This window comes from Piliocolobus tephrosceles, chromosome 8, assembly GCF_002776525.5.
Source record: "Piliocolobus tephrosceles isolate RC106 chromosome 8, ASM277652v3, whole genome shotgun sequence".
Taxonomy (NCBI): Eukaryota; Metazoa; Chordata; class Mammalia; order Primates; family Cercopithecidae; genus Piliocolobus; species Piliocolobus tephrosceles.
In genome coordinates this window covers 129,864,972-129,882,923 of record NC_045441.1, presented here as the reverse complement: position 1 = coordinate 129,882,923, position 17,952 = coordinate 129,864,972, and the positions used below count along the sequence as shown (strand labels likewise).

General features: G+C 45.8%; 1 protein-coding gene across 2 annotated transcripts in view; it reads right to left on the bottom strand.

Annotated features, from left to right (window-relative positions):
• Positions 1–17,425, bottom strand: part of NDUFB2 (NADH:ubiquinone oxidoreductase subunit B2) — a 20,902-nt gene extending 3,477 nt beyond the window's left edge. Inside the window, exons 1-4 of one of the 2 annotated variants that reach the window (XM_023184917.2) lie at positions 17,257–17,425; positions 11,162–11,306; positions 9,538–9,641; positions 7,946–8,023 (exon numbers count right to left, since the gene is read on the bottom strand). In XM_023184917.2, the coding sequence (XP_023040685.1) occupies positions 9,567–9,641; positions 11,162–11,306; positions 17,257–17,354 (318 nt within the window). In that variant the 5' untranslated portion in view covers positions 17,355–17,425 and the 3' untranslated portion in view covers positions 7,946–8,023; positions 9,538–9,566. Of the gene's footprint in view, positions 1–7,945; positions 8,024–9,537; positions 9,642–11,161; positions 11,307–17,256 lie in introns of those variants that run through there. The other variant, XM_023184918.2, reaches the window with a different exon arrangement.
• Positions 17,426–17,952: the final 527 nt, after the last annotated feature.

The window sequence follows — 17,952 nt, the reverse complement described above, 5'->3', positions numbered from 1 at the left end:
AAAAAAAAAAAAAAAAAAAAAAAAAAAGAGAGATGCCACAAAGGAAGGGTCTGTTTACAGGGGTGGGATTGGGGGTTTTGATGAAGTTGCTTAGTCCTGGTTTTGTTTTGAAAATCACTGCGTTGCATTTTTGTGTTAAGTTTTTGAACCCACGTGTGTTTTGGTGCAGTATGAGTTGGAAGTAAACAGCAAAGCTCACAGAGTAGGCACAGATGTAGAGAACAGAGACCAAAATGGAGTGAGGTGGCAGTAAAATTTACTGAGGTGGCAGTAAATAGGGAACAATTAACGTGAGGGTGGGAAATAAACTGTAATTACCTGAAATCAAATGTAAGAGTGCAATAAGTATGCTTTTTATTCTAAGCTGTGAACGGTTAAGAATCATTCCTTCCTAATACATTTGTGTATGTTCCATAGCTGACTAAAACCAGCTATGTCAACATATAATGCCTTTTTATTCATGTTAATGACCAACATAAGTGGCTAGCCTTTATGTCTTATTTATCTTCATGTTATGTTAGTTTACATACAGGGGTGTGTGTCTCTGTGCTGTCCCCTTCTTCCGCCTTCGTTTTAAAGTACATCCATGGGTTCTCCGTGTTTCCTTTGGCCATGCCACATAGTATAGACTCAGTTTGGCCTTCATGGTATCGCCTGATTTTTGAGGACTGTATCACAGTGATATAAATTTGTGGTAATCTCATTTGTTGGTTGTACATCTGATCCTTTCCTCAACACGGCAATTGCTGCTTTTCCTAAGATAGGATCATACAGCTCATCAGGGGATTGAATTTGATCATTCATCAACATGTGTCTCTCTGAATTTTATTCAGTAGTTGTGATTGCTCTTTGGTTTAGACCAAGAAAAAGGAAATCCCCCCCTTTTCATGTATTCCTTGGTTTGAGGACATGTCTCCTGTACGGGAGAGTAAAGGGAGATGCTGCCTGTTTGGCCTGCGGTGAATTCGCGGTTCCTGTTTCACCACTGCAAACCTTATGGCAACTCACACACACATTCCTCTTTTCTGTTGCCGCCGAAGGTTCGGGTTTAGTACACTTCAGTTCCACTCAAGCATTGAAAAGGTTCTCATGGAGTCTGGGGTGTGCCCAGTGAAAACATGGGGACTTTTTAATTGTCCACAGACCTCTCTATACCTGCTTTGCAAAAATTACAATGGAGTAACTATTTTTAAAGCTTATTTTTCAATTCATAAAAAAGACATTTATTTTCAGTCAAATGGATGATGTCTCCCTCTTTTCCCCTATTCTCAATGTTCGCTGGAATCTTGTAGTATTTTTTAATTCTCCCCATACCCACTTCCTGATCCTTTGGTTCTCTTTCCTGCTCAGGTCCCTTCATTTGTACTTCAGAGTTTTTCTCATGTAAATTTGTATAACAGAAAATATTGTCCAGTTTGGATAGAAAGCATGGAGAATAAAAAAAGATAGCTGAAATTCAGATTGAAGAAATTTATTTCTGTGTAAAGTTATTTAAAAACTCTGTATTATATAAAAGGCAAAAAAAGTTCTATGTACTTGATGTGAATATGCGAATCCTGCTATAATAAAGATTGACTGCATGGAGAAGTCTTCATCAAGACTGTTTTTCTAACACAATTACATTCAGTAACAAAAGTAGTCAGCAGTTTTAACAGTTTTTCTAGACAATGGAGAGACGGAGAAAGGTACGTTTTGTTTCATACATAATGTCAGTTACTGTTCAGTGGGTAGAAGTGAAGTTGTCAAGATTCATGCATGGTACTTTATAGATGCTATACAACTTGTAGTGGCAACAGTCTTGTCAGGTGTTGGTGATGACCCTTAAATATTTCAGATGTTGTAACCTGATGTGTCTTTAGTTCAAATGACTGCTCTCCTCCATGTGATTCAGTTGGAGTATGTGCTTTACTTTAGTAATGTTTAAAGTTTATCTGCAGAAACTCACCTTAGAATTGTATTTTTTGAAACTTTTGACACAGCTTACATTTTCCATAGCAACACAGCACATGCACGCTAACATTTACTTGAAACTATGCACTCATGTTTTCTACTTCATTTTTTTTATGCTGGTTACCTCAGTGAGTTGATTTTGTGCATTTGATTTCATGACCCTCCCCCAAATAAAATTCACTGAAGTCTGAAAAACACCTAGAGTATCTTCAGACAAAATATATCAAATTACTGGGCAAAGTTTCCAGAAAAGAAGTAAACAGTTTTAAAACTCACCTGCGGCCAGGCACGGTGGCTCACGCCTGTAATCCCAGCACTTTGGGAGGCCGAGGCGGATGGATCACCTGAGGTCAGGAGTTCAAGACCAGCCTGACCAACATGGAGAAACCCCATCTCTACTAAAAATACAAAATTATCCGGGCATGGTGGCACATGCCTGTAATTCCAGCTACTCAGGAGGCTGAGGCAGGAGAATCACTTGAACCCAGGAGACGGAGGTTGTGGTGAGCCAACTGAAATCACGCCATTGCCCTCCAGCCTGGGCAACAAGAGCAAAACTCCATCTCAAAAAAAAGAAGCCGGACATGGTGGCCAGCACTTGTAATCCCAGCTACTCGGGAGGCTGAGGTAGGAGAATCGCTTGAACCTGGGAGGTGGAGGTTGCAGTGAGCCGAGATCACACCATTGCACTCCAGCCTGGGCATCAGAGCAAGAGTCCATCTCCAAAAAAAAAAAAAAAAAACACTTCACCTGCAATCCTTATGTCTGAGAATAATATGAAGGAACAGAAAAGCCTCAAGTGGGTTTGTGCCTGAGAAATCTGGTTTCACCCCTCCTCCCAAACAATAAAATGCTATCAAGACTGAAAAGGTTAAGGCAGGAGGATTGCTTGAGCCCGGGAGTTTGAGGCAAGCCAGGGCAATATAGCAAGATGCCCACGCTAAAAATAAAAATAAATGTCAAGACTTAATTTCCTATGAACTGCAGTTTTCTCATCTTGAAAACGAATTCTATAATATAAACATCGTAGAAATTCATTCTCTAAACCTTCATGCATGATTACAACAGAGTAGTTGTGGCTTTAAGAACATATTATACCATATATATGAGGTTTTCCTTAAAATTTAGCCCAGAACTATGGACACTTTGGTTATTAAAAAGTTCTATTTTAAAGAACTCTACCACACTAGCTCTTCTGAAACTTTGTTTTATCAGGAGCTGTGACAATCAGACCTACTGTCTTTTAAAAGAGTTTTATAGTTCTCTTAGACTCAAAATGTTAGGGCAAAAAGTGTTCTTAAAGAACACCGAGTTGGGTTCAGTGGCTCATGCCTACAGTCCCAGCACTTTGGGAGGATCACTAGAGGCCAGGAGTTCCAGACCAGCCTGGCCAAAAACAAATTTTCATTAGCTGGGCATGGTGGCACGCACCTGTGATCCCAGCTGAGGTGGGAGAAGACAGCCTGGGAGGTCAAGGCTGCAGTGAGCTGTGATAGCACCACTGCACTCCAGCCTGGGCAGCAGAGCAAGATCCTGTCTCAGAAAAAAAAAAAAACTGGTCCAACTCCTCTCATATCAGTTGCTGAATATGCAGCACTGAACGATATGACTCTGCTAGGCTTATGTAGCCAGGACCCGAGATCTGTAGCATGCATTTTATGTAGGTATATATTACATAGATATAATTTTGACACGATGGCTGTTAACGAGATTTGGATAGAAATGAGTATTGACTCCATGACAGTGAGTTCGTAGCCAGAAATGGATGTTGTGTTAGGCATGTTCCACTTGTCCCTACTGTTGTCATCACCAATCTGGGAAGACACTGCTAGTGTAAACAAAAGGCACCTGCTGAGGCAGGTCCACACACCACCTCAGGGAGCTCCATTTCCCTGACACAGCACAGTGGTGTCCTGCCATTGCTCCTGGTGAAATGGTTGCAGCAGGTGACAGGGTCATCCTCTTCTATAAAATAGTTCTAGGGACAATTGGAACCAAGATGACTTGTGTATCTTCCTGTAACATGCATATAACAGCTGTTCCTTCTGTAACACCTCTGGTCTCGGGCGTTATTAGACAGCTAATTGTGGTCTTTACATTAAAGCTTCCCTGGGAAATTAACAAAGTTACAAAGGTGAGTGCTAAATTTAACACTTGACCTCCGTTGCCATTTTAGGCCACACCCTAAAACTTACTTTGAATGTACTCATAGCTGCCCATCAGGAAGAGAGGAACAGATACCGTAAATGTGTTTGTTTTGCTTCGGCAAATTTTTGACAGAGGGGAGGGGTGGCACTGCCTCTGTTGGAATATGTTTACAATCTGGCCTATCTGGAAGTTTTTCTATAAAAATCAAACTGGGATTCCAGGGTCACTACGCTTAGCTTAGGTCCAATGGTCTAGAAATAACAACCGATTCCATGTAGAGGGTATTTCATTCAGGCCGGGCCTAGTTCTAAGAGCTTTACTTGACTCATTTAACCTTTTTAATCCATTCTACAAATTAGGACATTAAGGTACAGATCAAAGTTAATTTGCCCAAACTCACAGCAAGCAAATGGTAGAACTGCTGGTCAGATCCAGCAAGTTGGACTCCAGCAGCCTGAGATCTGGAAGCATTACGCCAGCTTTTCAAATGTCAGATTGAGACAATTTAGTAGGCTATAAAATCAGTTAGGAGGTCTCAATTGGCCATTCTTTCTTTAGTATGTAGAATAAAATGAAAATAGTGTGCGTAACAGATAAATACTGTTTCGTGAACTTTTGGTTTAATATGTGTGTACACAAGCCTATTTATACGCTAGGTAACATGAAATTAATTCTTAAACTGTGATCAAAAAGGCTGACCCAATGCTGTGTTGACTCAGATCATCTGACTCCGCCTAGAACAAGACGGCAGGATCTGAATCTCAGGTATGAGCTTGGCAAAGCACCTAACCCATCTATAGCTCAACGTCTTCACCTATAAAGTGGAAATAATAACATAAGGATTTGATAAACTTAAGTGCTAACAACAGTGCCTGACCCATAGTAAGTTTTCACTATTATTTCCTGTAACTGTATATTGCCATCAATCAAATGTTGTACCTAAAATCCTTCTGGGACGCCTCCCACGTATTTTCCCATATGCTATACAGCGGGTGGAGGTCCCTTCCTTTGAGAAGGCTTGGAACAATTCCCTGCATGGCCCACATGTGGAAAAGAAGATTCCAATATGGCCTCCTTATTCTTTAAACAAAAGAATGCTCTTTTTAGAGTTACCTTTTTAAGTCAAGCAACTGATTTCTAAGGAATGGGGCTAATGAGATTATCCTACTTGAGTTCGCTGTTGTAGATTATATTCTTTCGAAAAAAAACTTTATTGATATTGGGGAGTGAGCACGTCATGAGGGGCGGGGTGGGGATGAGTGGAGGACAAGAAAAAATGAAACCTAAAAAGTACAAAGAGATTGGATAGTTTTTAAAGTAAAGACCTTAAACATGGCTTCATCAGCTCTGGCAGCTCACACACAGGTGAGTAAACACAAAACTGGGGAAGTGTCCCCAGCACCCCTTGCAAGAAGGACAGACTGCTGAAGCTGTCAGCAGGGGAGGGTGCAACTGTTCCACTTGCTTCAGCTTTTCCTGCCACGGTGCCTGCTCTGTGACATCCAAAGAGAACCAAAGTGGGACTGGAAACCCAGCTACTAGGAAAGCGTATCATACCACACCCCAGCTTAAAAAGCCTGCCAGAGGCTGCTTGCTGCATTCAACCCAAAATCTAAACCTGTGACCCTGATCTGCTCACGAGATGTCGTCCCATCCTCTCCTCACCCGCTGGAGGTGCCCTTGACTTTCTGTTGCTTAAACACAGGAGTGACTGTGGTCCCACGTGAGACCGTGATTCCTGCTGTTCCTTACTCCCAGAACACTCTTCGCCCTCATACAACTGACGACTCCTACTTGTTCCATTTTCAGCTCAAACGCCTTCCCTGACCAGTCAGAAGTTCAAGTTGCCTTCTTCGCCCATCTCTAGCACCTCGCCCAGTGCCATTTCCTCCACAGCACTTGGTAAATCTCACTTGGTTACTGACTATCCGTCTACCCTTTCTAAAATCTTAAGTTCTCTGAGAACAGAACCTTTTCTTCTTTAGCACCAGATTCTCAATGCCTGTGTAGTCAAAAACCTAAACTGTAAAAAAGGGAGTCCACGCACGGTGGCTCACACCTGTAATCTCAGCACTTTGGGAAGCCAAGGCAGGAAGATCACTTGAGGCCTCGAGTTCAGGCAACATAGACTCTCTGTCAACACACACACACATTAGCCACGTGTGGTGGCACACACTTGGGAGTCCCAGCTACTGGGGAAGCTGAGGCAGATCACTTGGGCCCAGAAGTCTGAGGCTGCAGTGAGCTAGGATCACACCACTCCACTCCGGCTGGGGCGACCGAGACAGACCCTGTCTCTACAAAATAGATATACAGATACAGATTTAGATCTGTGGGTAGAGGAGAATTCTGTCCAGTCTCAGAGAGTTGGAAAGTGCTTTGCAACAAATTTTAGAAAAAGTAAAAACTCCTTGGCCGGGTGCGGTGGCTCAAGCCTGTAATCCCAGCACTTTGGGAGGCTGAGACGGGCGGATCACGAGGTCAGGAGATCGAGACCATCCTGGCTAACACGGTGAAACCCCGTCTCTACTAAAAAAATACAAAAAACTAGCCGGGCGATGCGGCGGGCGCCTGTAGTCCCAGCTGCTCGGGAGGCTGAGGCAGGAGAATGGCATGAACCCGGGAGGCGGAGCTTGCAGTGAGCTGAGATCTGGCCACTGCACTCCAGCCTGGGCGGCAGAGCGAGACTCCGTCTCAAAAAAAAAAAACAAAAAAAAAACTCCTGCTTCACCCTTGTCTCCCATTCCTCTGGCCCTAAAAACTCCTAGTTAGAAGTATGCCTTAAGAATTGCACAACAGCCCCTCAACACAACTGCGCAGTCCACAGGAGCTACTTCATAAATCGACTGCATTGACCTCTAACCTTTGTCCACTCAGAGCGAGAATCCACTGCAATGGACAAAGGACAAGAGTTTTCACAGGAACTGCTGACACACAGCTAAGACACCAGCTGAGGAGGCAGCGGTACAGCGCTGCAGCTAAGGGTGAGCTCTGGAGTCCTCACCTTGCTGCCTACCAGCGTGTGATGCTAAGCAAGTAACTTCATCTCTGTGAGCCTCGCAGTCTTTATTGATAAATGGAGCTAATGCCTATCTATGTCAATGGGGTGCCCAAGAGGATCAGCTGAAAGGCACTAAACCACTTAGCGCAGGAGTTGGAAAAAATAATAATCCATAACGGGTAGTTGCCATTATCAGCCAGATCCAGGCTGGGCGAGGTGGCTCACACTTATAATCCCAGCACTTTGGGAGGCCGAGGCAGGTCAATCACCTGAGGTCAGGAGTTTGACACCAGCCTGACCAGTATGGTGAAACCCCATCTCTACTAAAAATACAAAAATTAGGCCAGGCACAGTGGCTCACGCCTGCAGTCCCAGCACTTTGGGAGGCCGAGGCGGGCAGATCACTTGAGTTCAGGAGATCAAGACCAGCCTGGCTAACTCGGTGAAACCCCATCTCTACTAAAAATACCAAAAAATCAGCCAGGCTTGGTGGCGGGCACCTGTACTCCCAGCTACTCAGGAGGCTGAGGCAGGAGAATGGAGTGAACCCGGGAGGCGGAGCTTGCAGTGAGCCGAGATCGCACCACTGCACTCCAGCCTGGGCCACAGAGCTAGACTCCGTCTCAAAAAAAAAAAAAAAAACACAAAAATTAGCCGGGCGTGGTGGCAGGCACCTGTAGTCTCAGCTACTTGGGAGGCTGAGACAGGATAATTGCTTGAACTCAGGAGGTGGAGGCTGCAGTGAGCCGAGATCGCACCACTGAACTCCAGCGTGACAGAGTGAGACTTGTCCCCCGCCCCGCTCCCACCACCCCACCTCCCCAAAAACAAAGATCCATAACTCCATTCTCATTCTTGACCAAGCCACTTTAATTTGTAACTTTAAATATGAAGTCGATAATCCCCGAAATTCTCACCTGGCTCCTGCAAGAAAAGTAGAAAGCTTTAAGTACTTTTATATTCACTAATTCAAATCCACAATTCATTTATTCAATCATTCAAGTCTTTGTTGAGCACTGATCATGTGACAGGCTTGTAGAGGAGAGAAGCAAAATCACCCTTCCTCTCTCGAGGGTTTACAGTCCAGTCATTAAAACAAACTTGTTGGCCAGGCACAGTGGCTCACGCCTGTAATCCCAACTCACTGGGAGGCTGAGGCAGGTGGATCACTTGAGTCCAGGAGTTTGAGATCAGCCTGGACAACATGGCGAAACCTCATCTCTATAAAATACGCACAAATTAGCCAAGAGTGCCAGCTACTAAGAAGGCTGAGGCGGGAGAATCACTTGAGCTCAGGAGGTTGAGGTTACAGTGAGCCATGATCACACCGCTGCACTCTAGCCTGGATGACAGAACGAGACCCCATCTCAAAATAAAATGAAAAAATAAAATAAAATAAAATAAATTTAATTTAATTTAAAAAATAAATATAATTAAAATAAAAGCATGTTAAATAAGAACATCTTAACCCCTAGGGGCTTATGGGGAAAGGGAAGCTTCTTAGTACCTCCCTTTTTAAAGAAAAACTCTTGACTTCCTGACCTGGAAAATGAAAAAGCCATAACCCTTTACTGTTTAAAGAGTTAATTTTCATATAGTTCTATATAGTAATATTCCCATATGCTGGATCTATTTAAATGCTGACAGCAGGACACTGTAGTTTTGCAGCTACATACTGTAGGCTCCATCTGTCCTGTTCACCGCTGTAGGCCTGTGCTTGGCACAGGTCTTAATATATCTCTGATCAGTGGATAGATAAATGAAACCCTAAAATTATAACCTAACTTAGGAAAAAAAATTTTTTTTATTATACAATGGGCCAGGTGTGGTGGCACACGCCTGTAATCCCAGCATTTTGGGAGACCGAGGCAAGAGAATCATCTGAGCCCAGGAGTTCGAGACCAGCCTGGGCAACATAGTGACACCCTGGTCTCTATGAAATAAAAAACGTAAATAAAATAAAACATACAATGAAAAGAAGAAGAGACCAAAGCAAATGTGAAAACTTAAGACAGAAATCAGATACGTGGCCAGGCGCAGTGGCTCACACCTGTAATCCCAGCACTTTGGGAGTCTGAGGCGGGCAGATCACTTGAAGTCAGGAGTTCGAGACCAGCCTGGCCAACGTGGCAAAACCCTGTCTCTACTAAAAATACAAAAATTAGGTGGGTGTGGTGGCGTGTGCCTGTAATCCCAGCTAATCACTTGAAGGTGGAAGGCAGAGGTTGCAGTGAGCCAAGATCATGCCACTGCACTACAGCCAGGGCGACAGAGCAACTCTTGTCTCCAAAAAAAAAGAAAAGCAGATACAGGATTTGGTTAATTCAGCTTCATGCTGTTAGAATATGCAGTTTTTTCAAGTCCATCATAGGCATAAAGTAAAAACTAATGTTTATGAAAAAAGGTAAATATGACAAAGAAATCTGGAGCACACCCACTTGTCCAGAGTGAGTCTGATTCTACATCTTCAGTCTGCATCATCAGGAGGGATACCTAGTTCTTCATCTGTCCACTGGAAAGGATCAGGATACGGAAAGTGACCCTGGTGACAACCATTTAAAAGAAAGAAAAGTCAAGAATTTACATTCCATGCAACTAATTAAATTGTTAAATAAATCTTGGAAAGAAAAAAAAACCAATATGGCTCAGCCCCTGACCACAGGAACAAATTCTACTTCAATTATTCAATGGCCCACCTGTTCTTTAGTTTGTTCATTATATGGGCTCTGGCCTGAATTTTAAAAGTCTCCCCATTTGGAGGTACCAGCCTAAGCCATGGGTACGTGTTTGTGATGGAGGGAGGATGGGGGAAGTGGACGCCAACAGGTCTCAAAGGTTCCTGACATCCTGGCAGTCCTGGCAAAATATGTTTCCACCTCTCCTAACATTACTGCTGTGAGATGGAGAAGCCTCAGGTGGGCTTCCTCATCTTCAATCCTGATCTAAGGGCTTATCTGGCTGCATCATCATCATCTCAGACCTAACAGCTCTATACACTATACCCACTCCGGACAAGTGACCGACAGTGAGGCAGGGGCGCCTCGAATATTAAATGTGCTGCCGGTTCACAGGCACCCAGGCAGCTCCTTACTGAAGGACAAAAGCACAGAGAAGTTCTAAGAGAAATGGGATATGAAGCCACCTGATGCTTCTAAAACTTACATACTGCCTAAGATTTTTTTCCTATCCTGGAAACAAACCCAAATTTACTAAAATTCAAAGTATTCTGGATCAACAAGCACAGATTTCAATGTCTTAAAGGTGTAATTTCCTAAAGAACAATCTGCAAATGTGGTAAAACCTCAGTTGAGGTTAACGATATGTTAGAAAATCACTGAAACTAACTTCCCTTCTCAAGACAAATTCACTCATATGCATCCCGCCCAAACCCGGCTGCCCTGGGCCTCTGGACAGACTAGTGACATCCGCCATTTAACGGAATGGAAGTGTGAACCTAACCTACCAATGAACCGCTAGCTCAGAAGTTCAAAGAATTCATTCTGGCCGGGCGCGGTGGCTCACGCCTGTGATCCCAACACTTTGGGAGGCCGAGGCAGGTGGATCACTTGAGGTCAGGAGTTTGACAGCAGCCTGGCCAACATGGTGAAACCCTGTCTCTACTAATAACAAAAAAAATTAGCTGGTGTAGGGGTACACACCTGTAGTCCCAGCTACTCAAGGGACTGAGGTACCAGAGTCACTTGAACCCGGGAGGCAGAGGTTGCAGCGAGCCGAGATCGTGCCACTGCACTCCAGCCTGGTGACAGAGTGAAACTGTCTCAAAAAAAAAAGTTAGCTTCCAGTCTCCCTAGGATGACAACCTAACAGAAACCTTAAGAAACGGACCACCTAACTATACATCCTCGTGTAAAAAAAAGGTGAGAAGATAGCATGTTTCATTAAATAACAGGATTCTCACATATACATATGGACAACGCGGTGGCAAAGGGCTATGTCCAGACAGAGAAATGGTCTACAACAGAAAAATAAACCAGTTAAGCTATTAATACATCCTCCCTCCCCCTACCCAAAAAACGACAAGAGCTCTTCTCCTGCACTTACCAGCACCTCTTCTGAGTCATGCCAAAAGCGCCAGAGGATCCAGAACCACATGAATCCACTTAAGAACTCGCCCTGGAACACCTGGGATCTGGTCAGCTGGGGGAACTGTCTATACCGGGGCTCAATGTGCACACCCCCACCGGCACTGCAAGACAAAACAACAAGGCTGACAGCGTGCCATGTTCTCAAAGCATTAAGTCATCCAGAACTCCTCTGAGTTACCTCCTAGAACCAAAGCTAGTGTTTCTCATCTCCACTGAAATAGACAGTTCACAACCCCTTGAAATACTCATTTTTTACTAAGCTTGCTTCATGTGTAGCAGCAAAAACTGACCAAAACTGACAAGAGGCTCATTTTGGTTTTCAATTAGTGAAGATTCATTATTTTGCACTAGAAATTTGAATGTGTTGATTCTGGGGTTGCAGCCCCAAAGGTTTCAGTTAAGAGACTGTGAACTTGTTAGTAGGTCACTAACTTACTCAGAAGAATAAATTAATTTTGTTTAGCTATCTGAGAGGCAGATTATGTCCTCTGCCTATTACAATCTTTATGAAAAGGCAACCAACCATATGGGAAAGCGGACTCGCAAACCCTATTAAATACGCTAATGGCTCTGAACAAAGAACTTTAAACAGTAAGTTTGATTACGTGTTTCTTTTTACTTCATTTAGACTTCTGACAAGTTGTGGCACAGAGTCCATAAGAGTTATAGTCAATGCATTCAGTTGGAGTATAAATACTATATGTTGCATCTAATTTAAATTATTTGCACCTATTCCTAAAACCTATTCAGCAGCCATACATACGCTAATACACAGAAGTGGATAAAAAAATTTTAAAAGAATTCCTATATAAAATATGTTTACCAATTTCATCTAGGTAGGAATCAGCTTATAAACCATATTCTCTTTTGTGCAGCACAGAAATTAGTACCTGTACAAAAAGTGCACGGAACTATCTTGTCTTCATAATGCACAGATTCGTGAACAGTAACATGGCAGTGGTTCCTGATACATGTTAGCTAGGACTGTTTGCTTTGTTTGTTTGACAGAGTGTCACTCTGTCACCCAGGCTGAAGTGCAGTGGAACAATCTTGGCTCACTGCAACCTCCGCCTCCCGGGTTCAAGCAATCCTCCCGCCTCAGCCTCCCACATAGCTGGGACTACAGGTGTACGCCTCCATGCCTAGCTAATTTTCATATTTTTTTAGTAGAGACGGGGTTTTACCATGTTGGCCAGACTGGTCTCGAACTCCTGACGTCAGGTGATCCACCCACCTTGGCCTCCCCGAAGTGCTGGGATTACAATACAAGCGTCAGCCACGCTCCCGGCTGTTTTGTTTTTTTTAAAGATAGGCTCTGTCGCCCAGGCTAGAGTGCAGTGGTGTGACCTTAGCTCAAGCGATCCTTCTGCTGACTGAGCACCTCCTGGGCTCAAGCAGTCCTCCTGCCTCAGCCTCCCTCCCAAGTAGCTGGGACTACATACAAGTGTACACCCCCAGACCTGGCTACTTTTTGTATTTTTTGTAGAGACAGGGTTTCCCTATGTTGCCAGGCTGGTAGACTGTTTTTATCCTCTCCCACTCTAAAAGATAACTGGCAGTTATCGAGTGTTTACCATGTGCCAGATACCACACTAAGCATTTTATGTTTTAACTCACTTAATTTTCGTAACCTTACAATAGGGGCTGTAATTATTAATGATTTACCAATGAGGTGCTATGTGATGGCAACACCCAAGCTCTTGCCCACAAACACATACCATTAACAATTTTCTCCTTTTATTAATCAAAGACATAACTTTTAACTAGAATTCCAACCAGCATAAAACCAACGTTACCACACTGAAATGATAAATTCCATTTTTTTTCTAAATAGTCATCCAAAATTTAACCCTTTTATTTGGAAGCCTCTATGTACAGTATTGATAACTAGTTATGAATAAGGTGATGTTTATTTTTTGCAGATGTGTGTATATATATACTTTTTAAGTATCATGTTTAAAAAGGTCCTACCAAATATCGCCACTTTACAACTTGAATGACATAGCATACTGTTTCCATAATGTCCTCATATACCATATTATTTATTCAGGATCTACCTGTGTATACAGATATTACATTATGTAAATAAACCATGCAGGGTCATTCAATGTAGTGTAACATGAGCCTTTTTTTTTTTTTTTTTTTTTTTTTTTGAGACAGAGTCACGCTCTGCCTCCCAGTTCAACCAATTCTCCTGCGTCAGCCTCCCAAGTAGCTGGGATTACAGGCATGTGCCACCATGCCCAGCTAATTTTTGTATTTTTAATAGAGACAGGGATTCCTTATGTTGGCCAGGCTGATCTCGAACTCCTGACCTCAGGTGATCCGCCTGCCTTGGCCTCCCAAAGTGCTGGGATTACAGACGTGAGCCACTGCGTCCGGCCAACAAGATCCTTATTCTTTGATAGCTTTTTGATACAATCTAGGTATAAGTGCCCAGCAGTAAAACTGATTAAAACAAGATTTGAAGGCCGGGCCCGGTGGCTCACGCCTGAAATCCCAGCACTTTGGGACGCCAAGGCAGGTGGATCACCTGAGGTCGGGAGTTCAAGACCAGCCTGACCAACATGGAGAAACCCCATCTCTACTAAAAATACAAAATTAACCGGGCGTGGTGGCACACGCCTGTAGTCCCAGCTACTCAGGAGGCTGAAGCAGGAGAATCACCTGAACCTGGGAGGCAGAGATTGCAGTGAGCCGAGATCGTGCCATTGCACTCCAGCCTGGGCAATAAGAGCGAAACTCAGTCTCAAAAAAAAAAAAAAAAAGACTTGAGTAATGCCGATGCCAGCATTATAGTTCAAACCCATCTTAGCAGCTCCCCACGCTTCCTTGTTGCTAGAGTGACATGTTGTTTTAATTACAACCTGAAGTAGGGACTGCAAGGTGGAAACCTTTTGGAACAAAGATTTGAAAGACTGCAATTATACCACAGGAACAATGACAACGGTTGCCGTGATTAAGGAATGTAAAGACTCAACACCTACTTCACGATGTTATGTTCCAAACCAGGTTGTGGACTGCACTGTGGCAAACTGGATACCCTGAACAACCCTCCAAATTAAACAACTGTGCTTCTAGATGAGATTTTTAAGATTTTTACAAACATCACTAACCAGGCACAAAAGGAAGGAATCCACCAAGGGCAAAATCCAAGTAAAAACAAGGCCCGGAAGCTAAGCATCACTGACACTGCCTTCACCGGGAGCCCTTGAACCTCCCCCAGCATAGCTACATGAGATGTGGGGACAAGAGACGCAGCCTGGAGCCCACCCAAGGTGGGAGGGCTAATGACGAGATCACTGTAAAGCTGCGGCCCCATATGGTAAAACGGTGAAGAAGAAATAAACCTTCCATGGGCAAGGGAACACGAATTTGTTCTCAGAAGCCAGTCCTCAGGTAGATTTGCACCCAAATTCACACTACCTGCGTTGGGCCTGTGTAGACCAAAAACCCCAAGCCAAGAATTTCATGTGAGCTTGAATTGGGGCAGCGCCCTCAAGAGACTAAGAGAAGCAAGATCTCAAAGCAGTTCCAGGGAAAACAAGTTCAAGATCAAAAACCGTAAGGGAGTGAGCCACTATGCGCACGTCCTGTCAGAAGGAAAGAGAACAGAGAAAAAACAACATCCAAGGAAATAATGGCTGTTCCAACTTCGAATGTTTGAGAGTCAAGTTCAAAAACAAAAATGCACCATAACTGTTAGTTACATTTTTATTTTTATTTTTTTGAGATGGGGTCTCACTCTGTCACCTAAGCTGGAGTGCAGTGGCGCGATCTCGGCTCACTGCAACCTACGCCTCCTGGGCTCAAGCAATTCTCCTGCCTCAGCCTCCGCTGTAGCTGGGATTACAGGCGCGCACCATCATGCCCAGCTAATTTTTGTGTTTTTAGTAGAGATGGGGTTTCACTGTGTTGGCCAGGCTGGTCTGGAACTCCTGACCTCAGGTGATCTGCCTGCCTCAGCCTCCCCAAAGTGCTGGGATTATAGGCGTGAGCCACCGCGCCTGGCCAAAGTTACATTTTTAACACATACATCAGACCACATAACTTTCCTGCTTTAAAACTCCAGTGGCTCCACGTGATTCTTAGAATAAGATCCCGAGTCCTCCAAAGCCCTCTCTAATCTGACCCCACACTTGTCCCTGTGACCTGGTCTTTCCCACTCTTCGCCTGCGCTCCACTCCAGCCTGGCCTCCTGCCAACCCTGCAGACTCCGGCCTCTCCACCTGATGCCTCCTCTGCCCTCTTATGTCCACCGGGCTCTTCCCTTGAGGTCTCTGCATGGTTGATTTCTCATCCCTCAGGTCCCGCTTCAAACCACACTCCCAGGCATCCCCACGCCATCCCCAAATACAATATCCCTTCTACTCCCACACCACGCACTCTCCACATTAATCCCCGGCTGTATTCTTCTCTTCGTAATCCTTGATAGTACCTAAAAAACGTCCTTCTTTTCTACTTGTGTCTCTCCTGTCCAGAATGTGCGCTTCATTCTCTCTCGTGTATTCTGCTATATCCTCAGCACCTACACAGGAGCGGGCATAGAGAAGACGCTCCATAAACACATACGCACTTAATTTATCACCCCTCTGAAATCAGCGTGTGCTACGAACAAGCCAATACCTCAGGGAGGAGCAGCATCTCCCCATCTCCTCACACGGGACCAAGGGCCGTCGCTCGTGGCTCTCCATCACTCTCTTTGCCCAAGTCTCAGAGGGCTTTGCCTTCTGCCCACCCCACACCTGCCCCAGCTCCAGTTTCTTAATCCATGTGGGACTTCACGCAAGTCACTCCTTTCATTTCCTGGGCCTCAGTTCCTTAATAACAACAACAGTTAAAGAATACTTGTATGGTCCTTAGCAGGCACCAGTGAGGCCAGGCGCAGTGGCTCACGCCTGTATTCCCAACACTTTGGGAGGCCGAGGCTGGAGGATCACCTGAGCCCAGGAGTTACAGGCTGCAGTGAGCTGGGATTGCGCCACTGCACTCCAGCCTGCGCGACAGAGTTAGACTCCATCTCTTAAAACACACACACAGACACACACACACACACACACAAAACAAAACACGCTTTAGACAACAGTAACTCATTTAGTTCCTTGCAAATGGACGCTAAATGGGTGAGAAAACTGAGGCATTAAGAGAATAAGAAACTCTTCCAAGGTTCCGCTGCTGGAGTGTGGCAGAGGTGGGATTTGATTGAACCCAGCCACTGTGGGGCCAGAATCCCGCTTGGAATCACGAGCCCACACTGCCTCTTGGTAAAGTGTAGCTGATGATCTAAGGGATCTGGAATCATCCATTACGCTTTTCCAGCCCTGCTCTTACGGAATCTCTGCACACCACCAACTCGGCTTCGGCAGCTACTCCCGGCCTCGACCCCCGGCCCTCAGCCCTCGGGTCAGCGTCTCGGGCCACCTCGCGGGCGGCTCTGCCGGTCACTCTCCTAAACGCCACAGCTGCCCCAGCGTGGGCTTCCGGCTTTCTTTCCTCTCACCCGACGGCGCTCTCTCTGGGCGGTCGCCTCCACTCCCTGCAGTCGGAGTGATGTTTCAGCATTAAAAAGCCGTCACGTGACGTCTCTGATTAAAGGCTGCCCAACCGACTCTACCCTAAATTCCGCAGCCAGGTACCAGGACCCTGGACCGCGCCCTCCCTAGACCTCACCGCCGCCGCCCTCCGTCTCGCTCCAGCAGCGTCCACAAACGCCGCGCAGGCTGCTGCCTCCGCCTGGACCGCCCGCGCCGGCGCCCACTCGCTCAGCCGGCTCTGCATTCACGCGTGCGTCTCCCGAGGGCAGGTAGCCCCTACGACCAGGACAGCCCCGCACACGGTGTCCCATCTGGCCAACGAAGTTTCTCCCTGTCTCCCTCCGCCCAGCTGGGTCCCTCTCCCCGAGCCGCGGCGTCAGGGGACGGACGGACTACATGTCCCAGCATGCCTCAGGATGCGGCCTCTCCAGGCGCCCCAGTCAAGGTGAGAGCGTCCCAGGGACCCGCGCTGTCCGCTACAGGCCGGCGAGGCCCCCATCCCCAGCCGGACACTCACTGACGGACTCCACCATCTCCAGCAGTCCGTGCGCGACCGCTTCTGAAAAGGCGGCCTCCAACGCAAGCGAAAGACGCCAGTCGAGTCAGGGCGGACATGCTCGCCTGCGTCCGTACCGCAGTCCCCAGCCGCCTCGCCCCCGCCTACTTCACTTCCTCGGCGCCCCGCCTTCCGTGACGTCACGGAGTCGACCGTCTCCAGGAGTAGGGGGAGCCGGCAGTTGCTCCCGACCCAAATTAGCTGTGGGTCCTTTAGCTGCAGGAAGCCTCTCTCCTGAGAGCAAAGCCCACGCATAGCTTATGATTGCTGAGCTGCCCCGTGCCTCCTGAAACAGCTTGTTGGTTGCCCCTCTGATCCTGTAGGGCTCTCCCCCTGTTCTCCCTTCCTAAAACTGCGTGGTGTATAATTTTTTTTTTTTTTTTTTTTGGCCAAGGCCTTCCTCTGTCGCCCAGGCTGGAATGCAATGACACCATCTCGGCTCACTGCAACCTCCGCCTCCCGGGTCCAAGCGATTCTCCTGCCTCAGCTTCCCGAGTAGCTGGGACTACAGGCACGCACCACCACGCCTGGCTAATTTTTGTATTTTTAGTAGAGACAGGGTTTCACCATGTTGGCCAGGCTGGTCTCAAACTCCTGACCTCAGGTAACCTGCCTGCCTCAACCTCCCAAAGTGCTGGATAACAGGCATAAGCCACT